This window comes from Brachyhypopomus gauderio, chromosome 17 (genome assembly GCF_052324685.1).
Source record: "Brachyhypopomus gauderio isolate BG-103 chromosome 17, BGAUD_0.2, whole genome shotgun sequence".
Classification (NCBI taxonomy): domain Eukaryota; kingdom Metazoa; phylum Chordata; class Actinopteri; order Gymnotiformes; family Hypopomidae; genus Brachyhypopomus; species Brachyhypopomus gauderio.
The window spans coordinates 12,135,219-12,154,894 of record NC_135227.1 but is presented as its reverse complement, the minus strand read 5'-3'; the positions used below and the strand labels follow the sequence as shown (position 1 = coordinate 12,154,894).

Here is a 19,676-nt window from a genome sequence, read left to right as displayed (position 1 = left end):
CTAATGTGTTCAGGTAGAAGTAAGTATGCTTTAAAAAATGTGAATTTCTAGAGATCCAAATATTGCTGGTTAATGCAACTTTACAGCAACTTTAAAAAACGATTTTAGCTTGTACATGTTTTTGAGATATGAAACTGTTTTTATTCATGTTCACTGTGAAAACATATTTGAATATTTTGTTATCTTAAGGAAACATTTGTAAACAATTAGAATGTTTGTATTTAAAAGTTAATGCCATGACCATTTATTACCTATCTAGGTGTTACATTTACACGCATTTACAACTGCCTAAGCCTTGCAGTTATAAAGTGAGCTCGTGATTGTTCAGTTCGTAAGCTACTAGCTAAACAAGATAGCGAACACTAGCTAGCTCAAATTGCCAGAACCATTAAATTACCTACACTGTAAAAAATTTCAAGTCTCACCAACTAAAAAAATCTTAGTGACCCATTGCACCTAATTTTTTTAGTTGGTCTAATTTAAGCTCTGCAAAATGCAAATTTTAAGTTCTGCTGACAACTACAGAATTCAGTCTAATTAAAGAAAATAAGATGAGCCAACAAAATGTTATATATTAACCAAATACACCTAGTGAGTCCAACAAAATGTTTTATGTTGTTCCAGCTACAATTGTTTAGTTCAGGTAATTATTCATTAGTATCCCAAGTTGTCTGAACTATACATTTTATGCTTGATGAAGTAAATTCAAAGTATACAGAATATCAGGGTTGCCAAGTCTCACGCATTGAGCGTGAGACACACGCATTTGACAGTTTTCACACGCTCTCACGCCACACTTCCGATATCTCACGCCGAAAAAAATATCCAGTTTATTTACCTCAGATCCACATATATGATTCAATACGTTACTAGTTCGCTAGCTCTGGCGCCATCCACCCGCTATATAACACTGAATCTGTGTCCATTTTACGTTTGCCTAGTTCAAAATTCAAACTCAACAAACACCACCAAGTTAGTTGTGTTAGCTTAGTAAAGATCCACATTAACTTCACTCAGTGAACGTTTGAAGTCCTCTAGATAAATGGTGAAACGCTGGGTCTTCATTTTAGTTTTGGTGCAGAAGGCGCCAAGAAAATCTTCTCTCGAGCATGCGCATTAGTTTCACCACTACCACTATTGCTCGTCCAACACAGTTTTTTACTTTGGACTTGACATGTTGACTGAGAACCATAATGCTCATTCACTGAACACAAAATATTAAGTTGAATGGTAAAAATGCAGCAGCTGATGGCACAACTCGTTTTTTGTTTTTGGAGTAACTATTTTTATGTTTCATGCTTTGCCCACATAAATTTTTATATTCACAGAACATAAGCAAACAAAGATTTTTTACAGTGTAGCTACAGCTGTTAGCTGGTTAGCAAATTAAGTTAATGTGAGCTAACTGTTAAATAGCACAAACCTAGGTTTCAAAATATTCTCTCAAATGGATTGTGGTGATTAGAGAAAGCTGATATTACTGAAAAATTCTGAATTTGAGTCTTGGGTAACAGCGTTCAACCTTGTCAATAACGCCGGATCTCCCTACTCTAGCGCCGACCTACTTGGGTGTTAAATGTACCTCCCATTGGGCATGCGACTTTGTAGTGGTTCTTGATCATTTAAAAATGTTTATTTTAAAATTGAGAATACTTTCCACCGAGGAGGGCATCGTTGGCCCTAGCACCCTCTTTTAGCCCATCGCCTCTGCTCTGATGCATTATAACATTTTTGTTTGTGATGTGAAGGAAAATAATAAAAATAAATAATACAAATGACTTGATAAATATTTTAAAAATGAATTTCAAGCATCACAAACTGTTAGTTTAATAATTAATGTAATATCTTTGTGCAAGATGATTGTCTATGAATATAAATTCCACAGCTAAAATAAATTATCTATATCATAGTAGTATATCTGTGACGCTGGGCGGCGGTAGACGGACGAGACACAGAATCCGTACTTTAGTGGCAAACGTCACTTTATTGTCGCACTGAAGTTGCGCAATAGCGCACGAGAAACATATACAAGCACTCAACGGGTAGACTTTAGACAACGACGAGCACAGGACACTGCGCGAGCGCACATTAAATAGACAAACCACATTAACCCCAGGTGATTACGAGACGATTCACAGGTGAGACGGATTATCACATGACATAGCTATCACCACGAAATATCCACAGACGCAGACGATGCACGTAGACTACGTAAACACACGCCCAAAAGGGAGGGGCCGGGGTCCTCAACGTGACAGACGCCCCCTCCAAGGGCACTACCCGTCCCGGGGTGCCAACAGGACCGAGTGCCCCGAACCCACGACGATGGGCGGATCCGACGCGCTCAGTCCTGCGTCTGGGAGGTGACTGCCCTTGGCGAAGCGTCCATCACGAATCGCCTAGCACACCCTCCCTGGGAAGACGGGGGAAAAGACGTTAAACACATTCAACGGCACATTCACAAACACACAAACAGGCACGCTCACACACAGAGGAATAAACGGGAAAAGGGGATTTGACACACAGACGGGAACACTCACAAACATTGGGACTGACAAACAGGAAACAGGCACCAGGCTTCGTGCCAGGAGGAGCGCGAGCAGAGGAGAGAGATCCGGCGCTGCTGGTGCTGCATTGGGCAGTCCTCCTCCTGCTTTCGCTGCGTTCCCTCCACCGGGTGCAGCGCGGCGGGCTGACGCGCCAGGTGCGGCGCGGCGGGCTGACGCGCCAGGTGCGGCGCGGCGGGCTGGCGCGCCCGGTGCGGCGCGGCGGGCTGGCGCGCCCGGTGCGGCGCGGCGGGCTGGCGCGCCCGGTGCGGCGCGGCGGGCTGGCGCGCCCGGTGCGGCGCGGCGGGCTGGCGCGCCCGGTGCGGCGCGGCGGGCTGACGCGCCCGGTGCCGCGCGGCGGTCGTACGCGCCCCTTGCAGTGCGGCGGACGGACTCTCCCCTCGGCGGAGGTCTCCCGAGCTGCGCACAGCAGGTACGCGCACTCCGGGTCTTCCCTGAGCTGCGCCAGTGTCGGCGAAACCCCGCGGCGTGGGGAAGAAGACGAAGAGCGGGGATGCCGCTTGTTAGGCTTCTTGCCCTTCTTGGGCTTGCTTTTGTAGCCCGGCATGATGGGTGTCTCTGGTCGGCTCGTCGTTCTGTGACGCTGGGCGGCGGTAGACGGACGAGACACAGAATCCGTACTTTAGTGGCAAACGTCACTTTATTGTCGCACTGAAGTTGCGCAATAGCGCACGAGAAACATATACAAGCACTCAACGGGTAGACTTTAGACAACGACGAGCACAGGACACTGCGCGAGCGCACATTAAATAGACAAACCACATTAACCCCAGGTGATTACAAGACGATTCACAGGTGAGACGGATTATCACATGACATAGCTATCACCACGAAATATCCACAAACGCAGACGATGCACGTAGACTACGTAAACACACGCCCAAAAGGGAGGGGCCGGGGTCCTCAACGTGACAATATCATATAGTGTAGCTTAGAAAATGAGTTTATATATAATTATAAAATTAGTTTATCAGATTTGCAATATCTCTTGTAGTTCAAAAGTTATCAACACAGAAAGTTGCAACTGGGGAAGTTTGAATGGTCCAGTGTGCTGTCCGTAGTGCTGAACATAGTTCAGCACCAGGGACAGCATATTGAAGACATTGAAAATTCAATAGCTTTTGCATTTTTTGAGATATTGGCAGTCGATTTATGAGACAATTCTAGTCTTCTTTGATATGCTACATGACCACCTTCCCAATGGAAAATTTTCCCTTGATCCAATATGGCGGCCATGTTCCGGACATAGCCTAAAGAACAGGCCCCCTCACCCATTACTTCAGGTATCAGTTTACTTCTAAACATAGCCAGATTTACTTAATGGGGATTTATGAGAATATTTAAGATCTCATACTACAATCAGACTGATTCTTTATTCTTAAGTAATTTCTCTTGACTTTCATTAGAATTTTATTGCAGTTTAAGTCTTAAGTGTATGCATTTGAAGACACATGCACATTTGTTATTTTCCTTACTTTGCCTCATATTTCTGTTATCACTAACTCTGCAGTCACAATTTACCACCAGAGTTACATAAGCAGTTATAATCTTGATGAGGCAGCTGACAGTATAATTTTATATTAGCCTATTCTTACCTTTATTTAATGAATTATTAAAACAATCAGATTTTCAGTTTTACTGTATTAAGTCCACTGATTAATGGTGGTAGCTTTTCTTTGATCCACAGATCTTGATGTATTTCTATCAAATGTAAACAGCACCACATTCTCCACTGAGTGATGAAGAGAAAGCTTGCAGTTCTACAGAACCACCTTGTCTGTACTGTCCTAATAAGTCCAAGGCAACATAGTGTACCTATGCACCTATGGTTAGAGTGAAAATTTCAACAACACACAATCAACATCATATTCATTCATATGGGGCTGAAAGGGAGATGAGTGTTACAGAGAGCATCCCCATGCTTCTTTTTAACTGGAGCATCCCTCCTCAAATCAAGCCCTGAGTATAGTTGTGGCTTTCAAAATATGACTAAAGACATGCCCACCCGTTGTTTTACTGACCCATCTTCCCCCCCAGCCAAAGCAGTCTAGAACCTTGCTTGCTATGCCATTTGCTGAGTGAGAAAATGATCCTCTTACGTTAAAATCCCCTACCTTACGTTTTACTGGACCATTTAGTAGTTACACATATCTCATGAGTGCATTTTACAAGAGTACAGTTATAGACTGTAGCCATCTGTTCCCATTTATTGCTATTTGCCAGCCCCCCCTTTGTGCTATTCATCACTGGTCAGTTTTGGACCCCAGGACTAGTGCTGACTGGCTGTTAATTGGAGTGTGGATGATTTACAACTGATGACTGACAGTGACTCGGATGGAGAGTGGTCTGCCAACCATGGCAGCTAATGACAGCCTGTGATGGAGGAGCTGGCAGTCTCTGTTTCTAATTAATAAATGTTTCTAATAAAATGGTATGCGTATGTAACATTTTTAACTCTATGAGACATGCATTCTCATTACAGCATCAACAGGAATTTCCATAGGACTGCTTTTAGGGAAATCTACATCCTTGAATACAGTCACATTTTCTGTCTCAAACACAATGTCTCCAGGTTTTTGATATTCAGTTCAGTTTTGTGGCCTGGTTGGTTAAATTGGGATCTATTGTAGTCTCACTATCTATTCTGAACATGCTCTCAAAAACCTTTTCCCAGTTCTCAGCTGGCTTGCAGAGTAGTGGATAGATTACTGCGGTACTCAGGCTGCTTTGGAATTGAATTAGGAGAGCAACAGGTCTGTTTGGGTCACCTGAACATTGCACAACCCCACAGCAACCCTTGGTCTTCTTATGCACCCCTCCACCTTCTACCCCTACCCCACTATCCCCCACCAACCACCAACCCCATTTCATTCAGGCGTTCAAACACCGCCCCAATGCCCCACCCCCATCTCCCTCTCCAACCCCCAACCCCATGTTCTCCTCTCTCTAGCTGTGTGATAAAAGGCAGTGATGCCTGAACCTCTTTCTGTCTTTCAAATTACACTCCAGGGACAAACAACAATCTCCCAATAGTTCCCCCACTGTCTTTTATTATAGAGTAATAATGAGCTATTGACTATAGCCCACCTGCAGCTCAGATTTCATGTTTTATAACATCTTTTTTTTTATCTGATTTACAGCTCCCGTAAACCCTCATTGGAGTGAGTATCTTTTAAATCTGTCTGTAGAGCTTAGACATAAACTGAGTGGATTATTTTCATTAAAACTCAAGAATATGAAAATGTTAGTGACATAACTGATGCATTGGAATGTTGTGTACTTATTGTTCGCATTATTTTTTTTTGTTTTCTATAGGTAAATTCCACTGCAACTTTGAGGAAGAAGCCATTTGTATGTTTACACAAGACAAGACAGAAGAATTTGATTGGACGAGACATAGTGCCGCCATCAGAAACACCAAATATACCCCAAACACTGGACCCAGCAGTGACCGCAGTGGTTCAAAGCAAGGTAAACACACATACACACAGATTGCTCAAACATCATAGATTATTGAAATTATATTTTCTCCAGCAGATATTCATATAAACATCCTAAACAGAATCTGTGGTAGTAAAGTAGTTCTATGCCATGAAGCCAATTCAGGTGATTGGACTTAATTACCACCAGCAGTATCTGTGCTTATTTATCTTATTTACCTTACCTTATTTGGCAAAACACTTTAACTCCAAGTTTCACTAGCTTCATTAGCAACCACTTCATTTAGTTGTGTTTGTCACTTAACCAAATTGGTTTGTTTGGATAGAATGTAGAGAGTGCTGTATTTTACTGTGTCTAAACAAAACCGATTGACTGGGTTCTGAGTAGTAGTTTTACACAACTGAGTAGCCAGAAGAATTTACTTTCTCAATCAATAGTTATTTGAAAGACTACATTAAATAAAACTTGATGATTTGTATTTGTGGTTTGACTTCATAGATGTATTGCTCTATGTTCTACTTTTGTGAGACATTTGAGTGAGTGTTATCAATGAACATTGCACATTTCTGAAAAGCTCTATCTGAGTCAATAGCAATTTAAGTCAGCAACAATCTGTCATCCAACTTCAAAGGAAAAACACCAGCCTTTTCAAAGCCAATCAACATCCCCATACTGTAAGTACAGCAATTGGTTGGTTTTAGTCATTATGTAGCATGAGGACAGTAAGGGGTCAGGTTTATAGACTACCACCCTGAGTAATGGACAGTACTTGCCTTAAAAATTCTACTGAAACATTAAATATAAACTTAAACTGAAAGATTGATCTTCAAAGTTCAGATCTGAGAGAATATGTGATTTGTTGGTGCATTAAGAGGAAGAAATAAAACTCTGCAACAGTGAAACCATGAAACTTTTATATGAGCGTCTTTAGACTCCTAACTCCTTAGGGAGTAAGGTCTCATCTGGATTTTATGTCAGTCTAGGCAATGTGCTGTACTCTCAAGATTGATATGGTCTCTTTATCAACTGGCTACAAGGATTTATCTAGTGCAAGCAAGACACACTTCACAGATGCATTTGGGATGCTTTTGGAGAAGCTTCTCTTTCGTTTAGGAGTCGAGTTGACATAGAAATTATGAGGAAGCATCATTTGTCACCGTCTGCTTATTGATTAGTGCCTGAATGAGGAAGCTTTGACCTGTTTGCCTCTTACTAAAGAAACTCAAAGCATCAAAAGCTCATTTACTGGTGGGCTTCTTTGGTGAGCTACAAACACTAAGAAGAATTCAAATATTTAAAATAAATATGAACCTAAATGCAAATATGAGAATCAACGGTTTTTCTATCTAAAACAGAAAAATAAATAAATTATCTCTGTGTATAGATGCAAAATGCAAAAAGAGAGTTGGACATTTCAAAAGTCCTGTCTATACATATATGTGTTGATCCACTTAGCAGTTTGACAGGACTGCAATAATCAGAACATGAATTTTTTTCCAAAGATGTCTTAAGTCAATAATTCCTTGAAATATATTAAACGATATAGAAATTGAGTTGGAAGGGCATTTTATTAATTTAACCTTGTGTGAGGGCATCTGCAATAGAATAACAGAATGATTGAATGTTTTAGGGTTTGTGATGATTCAGTCCATTGCCTATGTGCATCTGTATGTTCTACACAGGTTATTACATGTACATTGAAACATCACGGCCTCGTCAGGAAGGAGATAAGGCACGCCTTTTGACCCCAATGTTCAATGTGGCTCCCAAAAGCCCCTATGGAAATGTGGCCCTTAATCCAACCTACTGCTTTAGCTTCTACTACCACATGTATGGGAAGCATATAGGTAAGATACTATCTATCGATCTATGAAAAACAATGACATTGCGACTTAGAGTTGTTCTGACCATATATTGTATATGCAGGCAAAACATTTCCCTGAGTGAATAGAACTTAGCATGCCTTGAATTTTGGAGCTTATGTTCAATGACTAAACCTGCCCGACTGCTACAGCAAAAGGAAGGATACTTTCAGACCAAAAGCTCCTTAATGTCCATTACTGAATACTTCAGGTCCAATTTAGGTTCATGCTGAAGCTAAGAAACCTGCTCAATTTCCAGAGGTGATCCAGAGCAATGGGTATTACCTCCCCCCGTAATCTGATTGGGACTGTCCCAGCAGATTGAGGTCTTCTTCATGCTCTCTTCATGTCAGACCATGCAGTTGAATTTCAGGGATGGCAGTGACCTCATTGGCCTCACAGACAAGCTTGTAACTGCAATTTTCTGCTTCGCAAAGCCATGTGCCCTCTGAATTAGACATGCGGTGCTAATTTAACCTCTCTAGGGCATGATCTCCCAACGCAGGCTTACAGGGAGTGTGAGTGTTAAGAAAGCAAAAGGCAAACAGGATCTCCTGTCTGACTGCCTGGCTGCACAGATGACAAAAAGAAAAAAATAATTTAATCTAATTATTTTGCCCCTCTAATGCAATGGCTTGCATGAAGAAATCCAAGAAGCATTTATATAGCTGAACAAAAGAGATAAGTCTTTTCAGCTTTTGCATTCTTATTAATTTATTTATTTATGTGTTTATTGATGTTCTATTTCACCTTGAAGCATTTTCCTTTTCCCTCCAGGGCAATTGCAGTGTATTCTAGCATGACTATACTCTTCTATCTGTGTGTGAAGACACTCACCTCTCTGTCTCCTCATTTGCAAGGAAATGAAACACACTGTTTGTCTGCATCCTTGACAGAAGAGAGTGTTTGAAAATATCTCCCTTTTATCGCCTCAAATCAGTCCACTGAATTCGGCTCAAGCTCATGGTCATTACTCTGACACAACAGTATATATTACACTGAAAAGCTTGTTCCATGGTAGTAAATATTCAGCACCTCACACCAGTTTAGTACCCCACAGTGTTTCTCACATAAGACAGAGAGTATGCACTAAAGAAAAAATCAAGAAACATCAATTCTAAATACTAGAACCATTTTGCCTGCTGAAATGTGCTTCAAGGAATCAATAATGTTTCTGGGCTTGATTTTCAGACCACTCAATGCAACTACAGTCCAGGTTTACTACAGGCTTTGTCATTTTCCATTATCAGTTACAAGTTCTAACAGTGCATGGTTATTCTTTGAAAGGCACACTGAATGTATATTTAAGACAGAAGAGTCAAACTGGACAAGATAGCTCCGTGTGGACTCTGAGTGGGAACCAGGGGGACCGTTGGAAGCAAGCCAGAGTTAATATCCATCCTACAGCCTCATTTCAGGTAGGAAACCACACGTGTGTCTTTGCTTAGGCAATTTCCAGTTTGATGGTAGAATACAAATGACATATGTGATTTGGAAATCCCTGTTAAAGTCTTAGTGTTTATAAAGTGTTTCTAAATAAATAGATGTTCTAGTCATGACAAAAAGGTTATGACCCTTACCTTTTAAATGCCTGCTATTTAAAGGTAATCCAATTTTATTTGACCTATGCAAAATGTTCTCACATAAACAGAACATATGCAGCGATTATATTATTACAGTACAAAGACAACCAAAAAACTATATAACTGCCTTTTTGTGAAATAAAATGTGTGTATATATATATATATATATATATATATATATATATATATATATATATATATATATATATATATATATATATATATATATATATATATATATATATATATAAACACACACACACACACACACACACACACACACTACAATGTGCCTGGAACAACAAGTGAATGCTTCTTGGTGAAGGCACTCCGCTAACACATGATAAAGTGTCTGTGTTTTAGAATTTAATATGCTGTCATTTACTGGGTAATTTGCCAGTAATTCTGGTAATGGTGTAACTTCTTTGTGTGTGTGTGTGTGTGTGTGTGTGTGTGTGTGTGTGGTTGTGTGTGTGTGTGTGTGTGTGTGTGTGTGTGTGTGTGTGTGTGTGTGTGTGTTGACTGTACACATATGGCAGTTTTATGCTATGTCATTTTTTGTGCTTGTTCGGCTGGCAAACTTTATTCTAACCCGATGATTTTTTATATATATATTTTGCACTTCATTGAATGATTTTGAATAAGGACAGATTGAGAAATGAGCTCCTATGAGGCACATTGGTCCAACACTGCAGCACTTCATAATGGGCAGGTTTGAAAAGACTTCTCTCTCATTTGCAGAGTTATGAAAAGCTTGTACGGTAGATCCATTGACAAAAAACTTCATTTCACTAATGCCATACATGCATATAATTAAAAGGGAAGTGCTGCTCTCATAGCCTCAAAATAGTATGCAGTAATTTTTCCAGTATATGAAAGCTACCTAGAAAATATATTACTTCCACCAAATTTTCCAGTATGCAACGAGAGCTATTTTCGTGGTGTTCTACATCCTGCAACAGTGGCAGCAAATCTTTCCCAAGTGGACAGAACATTTGTACGTTCACTGAACCTCGTAGTATGACTTGTATTTGTCACATACTGGATACTGTACTACATGCTACTATAGGGAACATCATCCAGAATTCAGTATATACTGAGTGTAATATATGGTATGTAGTAGGCTATTCTGAACACAGCCTCTCTTTGTGTGCTGCAGCCCGCCATGCAACAATGGAGGAAAATGTTTCCCAAACTTTTATAAGTTAATGTGACCTAGTAATATGGTTGGCATTTGTCACATACTTCAAAATATCTATTGCATTCTGCTTTTGTGTACTGTGTAATATGGAAGTATGTGATTTTGGATGGACCAAAATGATACACTTTAGCATGCGTTGTCTCCAAAGACGTTTAGCCAGGCTTGACCTTTACCGGCAGCGCCATCAAATGAACTTGACACCAATGTGAACTACATTGCTGAACAGCTTTGAGGGCCTGGGTGACTTCATGATACTGGATAATGACTGAGATGTAGAAGTGTGTAGCCAAAGGCCTAGTATATGAACTGCAGTCCATTTGGACCCACTAGGTGTACAAGAGAGAAGAGCTAGAAGATACCAAAAAAGGCATTACAGCAACCCAGGACCAAATTATATTTGGCATATGGACTCTGATGACAAACCCACACCCTTCGGAATCTGAATTAACAGCTGCATTGATGGTTTATCTCACCATAACATCTCGATGCAAGCAAACTTCGCAAACATCAAATCTGAGGTTGCTGCAGCTTACTTCATCAGTGCTGTTAGTGAGAAGGGGCAGGGCTGTCCAGAAATAATCAGATCGGATCTTGGTACTGAGAATGTGCATGTTAACAGGTTACAGTGTTTTCTGTGTGAGGATGAAAAATGGCACATTCTATGGACCCGGTGTCCTTCAAGGAAGGAATACAGCTAATCCAAGAATTGAGAGCTGGTGATACACTACAGGGGAGAGAATGTAGACTATTGGACAGATTTGTTCCAGGTGTTTCAATCAGCATGGGACCTCAGTAGTCATATGGTTGACAGGGTTCTGATTTTTTTCTGCTTTCTTGGCACAATTCAGGTAAGCACACTCTCTTACAGCCACACCTTTCTGAGATCACCTGATTGAGAATGCATCTCATTACCGACACATCTTGAATTGGACGTAGTGGCAAGGTTGGCAAAGCTCACGCATTTGACCGTCTTCACACGCTCTCATGCCACACTTCCGATTTCTCACGCCGAAAAAAAAATCTAGTTTATTTACCTCTGATCCATATCTATGATTCAATGAGTTACTAGTTCGCTCTGGCGCCAACCACTGGCGATCGATCGATCGCGATATAATACTAAATTTTTTCTTAATTATCACCGCCCCGGTAACAATTTACACTGGCCACCTCCTCCAGGTTTAAATCTCACTCCAAGCGATCTTGAAAAGTTGGCAACCCTGTAGTGGTAAGAACATGGAACAGCCATCTGATCTGGTCCATGTGGCAGTGGCTGTGACTTGTGTCATGGGGAACCATGGCAGGAGACTGCCTCCATCCTGTGGACAATCATAAATTGGACATCTTTGGAAAACCAACATTCCCTGTGACTCTGACCTTTATGAGCTTTGTATGTTTTGACAATGGAGGAAAAAGGTCTTGATGCCTCCACTCTGTGCAGACAGATAAAGCCCACGATCATCAAGCTTAAAACTTTAGGAACAGTTTTAATGCAAAACATTAAAATGCAAAATAATATATTTCAATATAAAATTTTTCCTCAATAGTCATACTATGTTTTATTCATTCCAACAAAGCATCTTATTATACAAAATAACCTGTTTATTAGGGGGAAAAGTCTAAAAATACAGTAACAGTTCAACTATAATTTATAGTCAACACTGGGGATAATACAAAAAGCAATTGAGACACAAACAGCAGCTCAATCAAAATGTATTTATATAACACTTTTTACAACAGTTGTTGTCAATAACAAGTGTGTAAATAGTTGTAAATAACAAGTGTGGGTTAAAAGTACCAGAATACATTAGATAAGAAGGTAACAAAAAGTATTAACTTACACTTAACAATATTTTCTTGTTAAATACTGTACATAGATAAGGTGGAATAGTACCAGAATTTAAATGCAAAAGTCCACATATACTGCTGTATTAAAAACATGCTTCAGTATTCAGAGCACTTAGGTATAGTCCCCATCAGCATTGCAGGTACACAGTTATAGAGAGATTTTTGTAACCTTATTCATGTTCATGATCATCCTAGATGCTTTGTTTAGTTCAACTCAGACGCAGGCTGAAAATGACCTGCCAATAAGATTAGTGACTAGAACCTGCCTTCCCAGTTTGATTTGTTAAAGTGAGCTGCAACCATGGAATAAATTAATGTTTCAATAAATAATTAAATATTTTTCATTAAATTATATATATTTAAATAAATATTTTAATAATTAAGGGGATTTCATTATTTAATTGTAAAAAATAAAGATGCCAAAAACTTGTGCGAAGTTGGAATAAAGTTTAACATACTGTCCGGTTGTCACTTCTGTGGAAAAAATATTGCCACCTATTGTTGCACTGAAGCATTGTATGATGGTGTTCCATATTCAGTGAACAGTACATGCATGGTTGCAGCAACATTATTGGAAAACCTCACAGCCATGACAGTCACAGAGTTTTCACTTTATCATGTCCTCTTAATGTAATATCTAGACAGAATCTGACCTGAATTCTGAAAAGGTGGTGTAGCTGTACATAAATTCCAATACACAAGTGCTGGTATGAGCCACTGACAGCCTAGAGATATGTATGTGAATGTAACCTTAATGGTCTTCAACAGGAATAGGTCTGACTCTGTGCAGAACCTAAGGAAGAGTCCATTCTTTTTCTGATTCATTCTCTGTCAAATCTTAGTAGATGAAGAGAAGTTGTCTTCTCTGCTGGTGACGGATGCTTCTTGCCATTGCTTGAAGATTATCCAGGATCTTCTGAAATCACTTACTACTCAAAGTCTCTCCTATACCTTTCAGCACAGGCTGACAGCACTTTATTATAAATGCTGACTCCTATCCCAACTCCTTGTGTGCAATTTCCTACAACAATCTAAGTAGGTTTTTTGTGTAGCCTCTGTAAGTGCTTCATTCTCAGTGGTACTAATGTAGTTGAAAAATGCCTCCAATAAAGTGGCAAGTTGGTGAAGACATGTTCTTGAAGAAATGGTGCAGCTAGCTGTATAGGTGTCATGAATTCCACTACCTCCGACAGCAGGTCCATGCTCACCATCTCTTTCCACTGTCACATTTTTTCAGGTTCTCCCCAATATTAATTAGGTTCAATTAGGATCCTCTAAAGCTGCATGGATTCTGCCTTTGGTTACTGACCATGTACTGGACTGGACTTCAATTACAGATATGTCCACACCAAACAACGCCTTCCTCCACATATTCATTCCAGCTCCTGGTTCCTCTCCATTCCACAATATATATATATATATATATATATAGCAAATATATCGCTTGTGCTTTGATCCTCTCCTTCTCTCGCTTGTCATTATTATTGCATTTGTTAAGTATTTTAATCTACGCCGTCTAATGGCAACAATACATGCAACAGCGTTCCCCTCTTTTTCTTGAGGATCTTGTATGTAGTTCCACAGGTTTTTGATGAATAAAAAGAAGGAAGCCATTCCATAATAAGCCCACATCCAACTCTGTTTTCAAGCTCACTATTTTCCAGCATATGTTCAAATGTTACATTGGCATGTAGAATATTCTTATCTGTGCATGCCTAGATCATTTCAGAAACACATTGCATTGTGCAAATAGTAATTGACTACTTCTCAACAATATTCTCTGGATTCTCATAGAAAGGTGTAAATGAGGTTGTAGGGAGAAACTCTTTCCTGATTTAATGAAATGTGAAATGTGCCATATTTGTCAATTGTGAATTTACACCCCAATTGAAATTTGTCCTCCGCATTTACCCATCTGTGCAATTAGAACACACACACAAACACACACTAGTGATTACTAGGGGGCTGTGGTGCACACATGCCTAGAGCGGTGGGCAGCCCTAGCCCGGCGCCCGGGGAGCAGTAGGGGTTAAGTGCCTTGCTCAAGGGCACCTCAGTCATGGCTTCAGGCCTGGGAATCGAACCCACAACCCTCCGGTCACAAGACCAGTTTCCTACCACAGGACCATGACTGCCCCTAAAAATGTATATGTGCCATATTTTGTCAATTGTGATTTTTTTCACCGCAATCGAAATTTGTCCTCCGCTTTTAACCCATCTGTGCATTTCGAACACATACACACTAGTGATTACTAGGGGGCTGTGGATCAAACATGCACAGAGCGGTGGGCAGACCTAGCCCGGTGCCCGGGGAGCAGTTGGGGTTAGGTGCCTTGCTCAAGGGCACCTCAGTCATGGCCTCAGGTCTGGGAATCGAACCCCCGACCCTCAGGTCACAAGACCAGTTCCCTACCACCAGGCCATGGCCTCAGGTAGCTGCTGCAATAGTGTTAGATATAGGGTGAGAATATACTTGTTGAATTGAAGATTCTTCAAGGTGATCATCCATTGACTTCTATAATCACTTCTATAACACACTTGCTCACTTGCTGCTCAGGAGCATGAAAAGGCTGATTAATCAATGTGTGACAAAGGACATCTAAGGAATAATTTCCATCATCATAAAGGAAAATGACCTCAGAATCAGGATAGATGAACTAAAAATCTGTCAGATGACAGATGCGATAATCAGATACACCAGATGACAGATGATGTGTTTAGAAATCAAAACTGAAGGTACACTTGCATGAAAGTGCTGGAAATAGACAAAGGCCTGTCTTTGTCTTAATCTTGAAGACCTCTGAGGTGATAATTCTGAGGTGATAATTAGTGATGTTTCTTGTTGTGGGGAGTCTAAATCTGAATTGTCAGTTTCTTTTTCTCTTTGAACACATGTACAGCCTAAGTAATTTTAAGATGCAATGTATCAATCAACTTTCCAGTTATGAGTGTGTTATCTCAGACTCTTCTGAGCAACAACATGAAGGGTGAGGTAAAAAAAAATCCTCAGCTTTTGGCATCTTCAAGAATTTTGTTCACAGTGTTCTTTTCTTGACTATAATCGTTTACTCAACCAGTTGGTTTTCATCGTTTCATGCTTGGAAATATAATTTTGATATTTAATCCAACCCAGTTCTGTTTTTCTTGTTTTCCATTCACGTTCTTGTTCCCTTCAACAAGTTACTGGCGAGTATGATTTAGAGAGTCACTACTGCTATACAGGAACTTGGAAGTATCATTTTCTTCTAAAAAAGACCAATCATGGGCAAATACACTGTATTACTGGTTAATTTCCCAGTAATTCTGGTAATGGTGTAACTTCTTTGTGTGTGTGTGTGTGTGTGTGTGTGTATACATACATATATATATATATATATATATATATATATATATATATATATATATATATATATATATATATATATATATATAGTGTAATGGGGAACTGATCCTCGATGGATGCTTCATTCACGTGTTTGGGTAGTCACAAATTTATAAATTGTATATAAATTGAAACATTCATTCATTCATTCATTCATTCAAATGGGGATTAGAGGAAGAAGTCAGGTATCTACAAGATTATTTTCGCTCCCTCGTGTTGGCAAGTATTGTTCAGTTTTGGTTGTAATAAAGACTTGCAACTTAGTATCTATACATAGGATATATCGTTGAAGATACCATACACATGGTTTACAAAATGAGCAGTATATCTTGACAATTTCCTCATCCATCGACTTGACAACATCTTGATCCACCTGCCAAAAAAAAATAAATAAACATTTAGTATGATTGTAAATATCAACAAAGATTTTAAGCCTAGCTGGGCAGTATGGTCAAATATTTTGTTATGATGTTTTCTATGTTGGTCAAAATTTCAAAACTAAAAACAATCTAAATAATAATAAAAATAATAACCATGTTACAGTAACATTGCGCAAATGACAAAACACAAACAGATCCGAATGCAAAGAATGAGTTTTATTATATCTCTGGACTGCTCCCACTGCTAACGGTGAGAAACACAGCCAAATCTGAAGTCACTGATTTACTACGAGATAAGGAGAGGCAAGAGAGTAGTTAGTATAGTTGTAACGCTTTGCACATCACGGAGTGAGAGGCGGACACAAACGCTGGGGAGAGCGAGATTTAATAAAGGGAATTCCAAACTCAAGAGTCAAACAAGAAGGCATTAGTCAAGTCTGTTAATGAATCAGAACATGAAACTAAACGTACACGTAGCGACATACTGAAAACAATGAACAACTAAAACAAAACGAGACTGAAGAGAAAAACACAAACCAAGCACATGAGAACCAGGAGATACAGGAAACTACTTACGACAGTAACCGACACCAGTCCAGGGAAACACGGAATATAAATACACAGAAACAACAGGAACCAACTAGACTCAGGTGGGATAACTGATGACAGGGGCGTGACAGACGGGGAAACAGGGCGGGACAAACAGGCATGGAAAACACTGACACACGGAACAGGATGACAGGAATGATAGCTAGTAGAGGGATGCGGAGCCCTATGTGACAACAGTCCGAAGTCTGGCCACGAGAGCCCGAGTCAGAGACAAATCCAAGGGCTAGACTGGGAACAAGGTCCAAAGAGAAAGCAGAGATCAGAACACGGGAGAGCAACACGAGTGTTGAAACACTTAGTAGGCAGCATAAGTCGGCAGTATATCACAAAGAGGAAGTTGAACATTTGTGGTTATATAGGACTGGCGAAGGCATGGCAAACTATAGACAGTGAGTGTATTCTTGGGATTGGGATCATGTGTTTCTGGATGTCGAACCTCTGGGTGGGGCTGTAGCTTCAGAAGGGGTGAGGTTCCTAACACTTAATATTGAATATAAATATTGAACACAATTCAATATTAATTTGAATTGTAACAATGTAATTTATTATAACAATAAAAACTGTTGTTTCCTACCTCATTCTTGACATTTCATTAATATTCCAAGCTACTGTACTGGCAGTGAGATCGTTTCTTTAACATACAAATGAGAAGGTTATTGTCTTTATGTAAGACAGTTAATTGTAACTCAACACATGATTTAGCTGTAATATCACACTCAATATACCTGTACTAGGTGTTTTCAATGGTTTGTTTCAGATGCACTAGGAGCTGGGACAGAGCAAAACTGTCATGTGATCTAATTAACCAATGAATGAATGACATTTACTCACTAATTCTAACAATTAAAAGTAATACCATATTATTACATATCACAATGACAACAGAGACATATAGAGTGTGACGAACGGGGTGGAGCGAAGGACGAGACACGGAATCCTTGCTACAGACGTCACTTTATTTCGTCCACACAGAGATTGCGCAATAGCGCACGAGGAACATATAACGTACTCACAGAAACGTGTAGACTATAGACAACGACGAGCACAGGACACTGCGCGAGCGCACATTAAATAGACAAACCACATTAGCCCCACGTGATCACGAGACGATTCACAGGTGAGACTTATTAATCACACGACATAACCCCAACCACGAATATCCACTGACGCAGACAAAGCACATGGACAACGTTGACACACGCCCAAAAGGGAGGGGCCGGGGTCCTCAACGTGACATAGAGTCAAATCTGTTAAATGTTATTTTCACAATATATCGTTTATAAAAAAAAGTCTGCAGTCAGACTTCATGAAGCAAAGATGACCAATAAAGAAAAAAGCAAATCTCACAAATTGAACCTTGCCTTCAGTTAGTAAATTTTTAGATTATTTTTTATGTCATTGTAGATGCCTAATTTCCCTTACATTCTCCTTCCCTACTCACTGTTATGATCCATTGACAGACTAAATTATTCAGTAACAATTTTTTGTCAATTAGAATCTGCTTCATCGAGGTGAGCATCTTTTGTGTAACAATAAAGATTATCTGCATGGTATCTTTACAATCAGTTGAAGTGTACTTTCCAATAGTACTTTCTTTCACACTTCGTGCAGTAGTTCAAATGCTCAAAAATTCAAGTCCAAATGAGTTTTGAGTGAAGCCTTCCTTTATAACTTATGAGTTACACCCTGGACTCTACTGTTCTATTTACTTGCGCCATGCAACAAGCTCACTGTCCAGTGGACTAGCTGCAGTCCATCTTGAGCTAGCTAAGCAGCTAGGACTGTTGTTGAAGGCTAGTTAAGATGAGATGCGAAATATCTTGTCTTCTGCCATTTTTTTAATTCTCATTGGGTATATTTCTAGTCCCTCAAGGCAGCAAGAAAATCATCCATTTAGGTGCAGCTGATTTAATTATTCAACTAATTAGCTAATGACCGTGAGCTAGATAGTACAGTGCAGCATGCAAACAAGATGTACAACAATTAATACAACATGACGTGCAACAGTTAATACAGTATTACAGTATTATCCAGTTATCTTGAGATAACTGTTTTTGGGATCTCAAATGAATTAGTCCATTTGTTATGTCATGATAATAAGGTCATTACAAAACAAATAAATTGAACTTGTCAGAGTGGGGAAATAATAAGCAACAACATTCCTTCATGGCTTCCAAACTGTCCTTAGACTTTGTATATAACCTAAAGTCGTGCTAGCTATGCTAGCTAGGTAACAGTCATTTTTTCTCATTCTAGGTTTGAAATTCAGTATAAACATCATGCAGTGCCAACATATAAATGTTCCATAAAGCAGAATTATAATATAATAGGTTATTTAAGTAAGCTGTCGTGAAGGGCTTATGTTGGTGTCCTGCCCTTCATAAAAATGTTACTTAAAGGTTTAATGTTAAGTTTTGTTTGGTAATTGGTTATTTTGTTTTGGAAAGCATGAAAACAAAAATGATTTAATAATGAGTAATATTTCAGTAGTTTTTAGTATTGTATTTAATCCTGTTTAGTTTTCTTAATTACACTGTAAGATCAGAAGAGCAGCACTGTAACGTTTCAGGGGAGGGTGTGACGCAAGTGCAAGAGAACTAATTTATTCAATACAAACACCACGTCTAACAAACAGAATCCAGGGAGAGAACAGAACTGAGACATTAACTAGAAAGAGCCAGACAAACCCTACCAGACAATACACATGGAAAACACTATATGAAAACCAAAACACAATAGATACAGCGCACACACGTAACAAGGAAGCTAATATAAACGGTTAAGCAAACAACAGGGAGATGTGAAC

The 19,676-nt window shown here is 39.6% G+C and overlaps 1 protein-coding gene across 1 annotated transcript in view; it reads left to right on the top strand.

Annotated features, from left to right (window-relative positions):
- mdga2a (MAM domain containing glycosylphosphatidylinositol anchor 2a) overlaps positions 1-19,676 on the top strand; it is a 178,290-nt gene that overhangs the window by 150,272 nt on the left and 8,342 nt on the right. The window contains exons 12-15 of the mRNA XM_076978570.1: positions 5,708-5,728; positions 5,883-6,038; positions 7,691-7,855; positions 9,158-9,288. Coding sequence (XP_076834685.1) covers positions 5,708-5,728; positions 5,883-6,038; positions 7,691-7,855; positions 9,158-9,288 — 473 coding nt within the window. The remainder of the gene's footprint in view (positions 1-5,707; positions 5,729-5,882; positions 6,039-7,690; positions 7,856-9,157; positions 9,289-19,676) is intronic.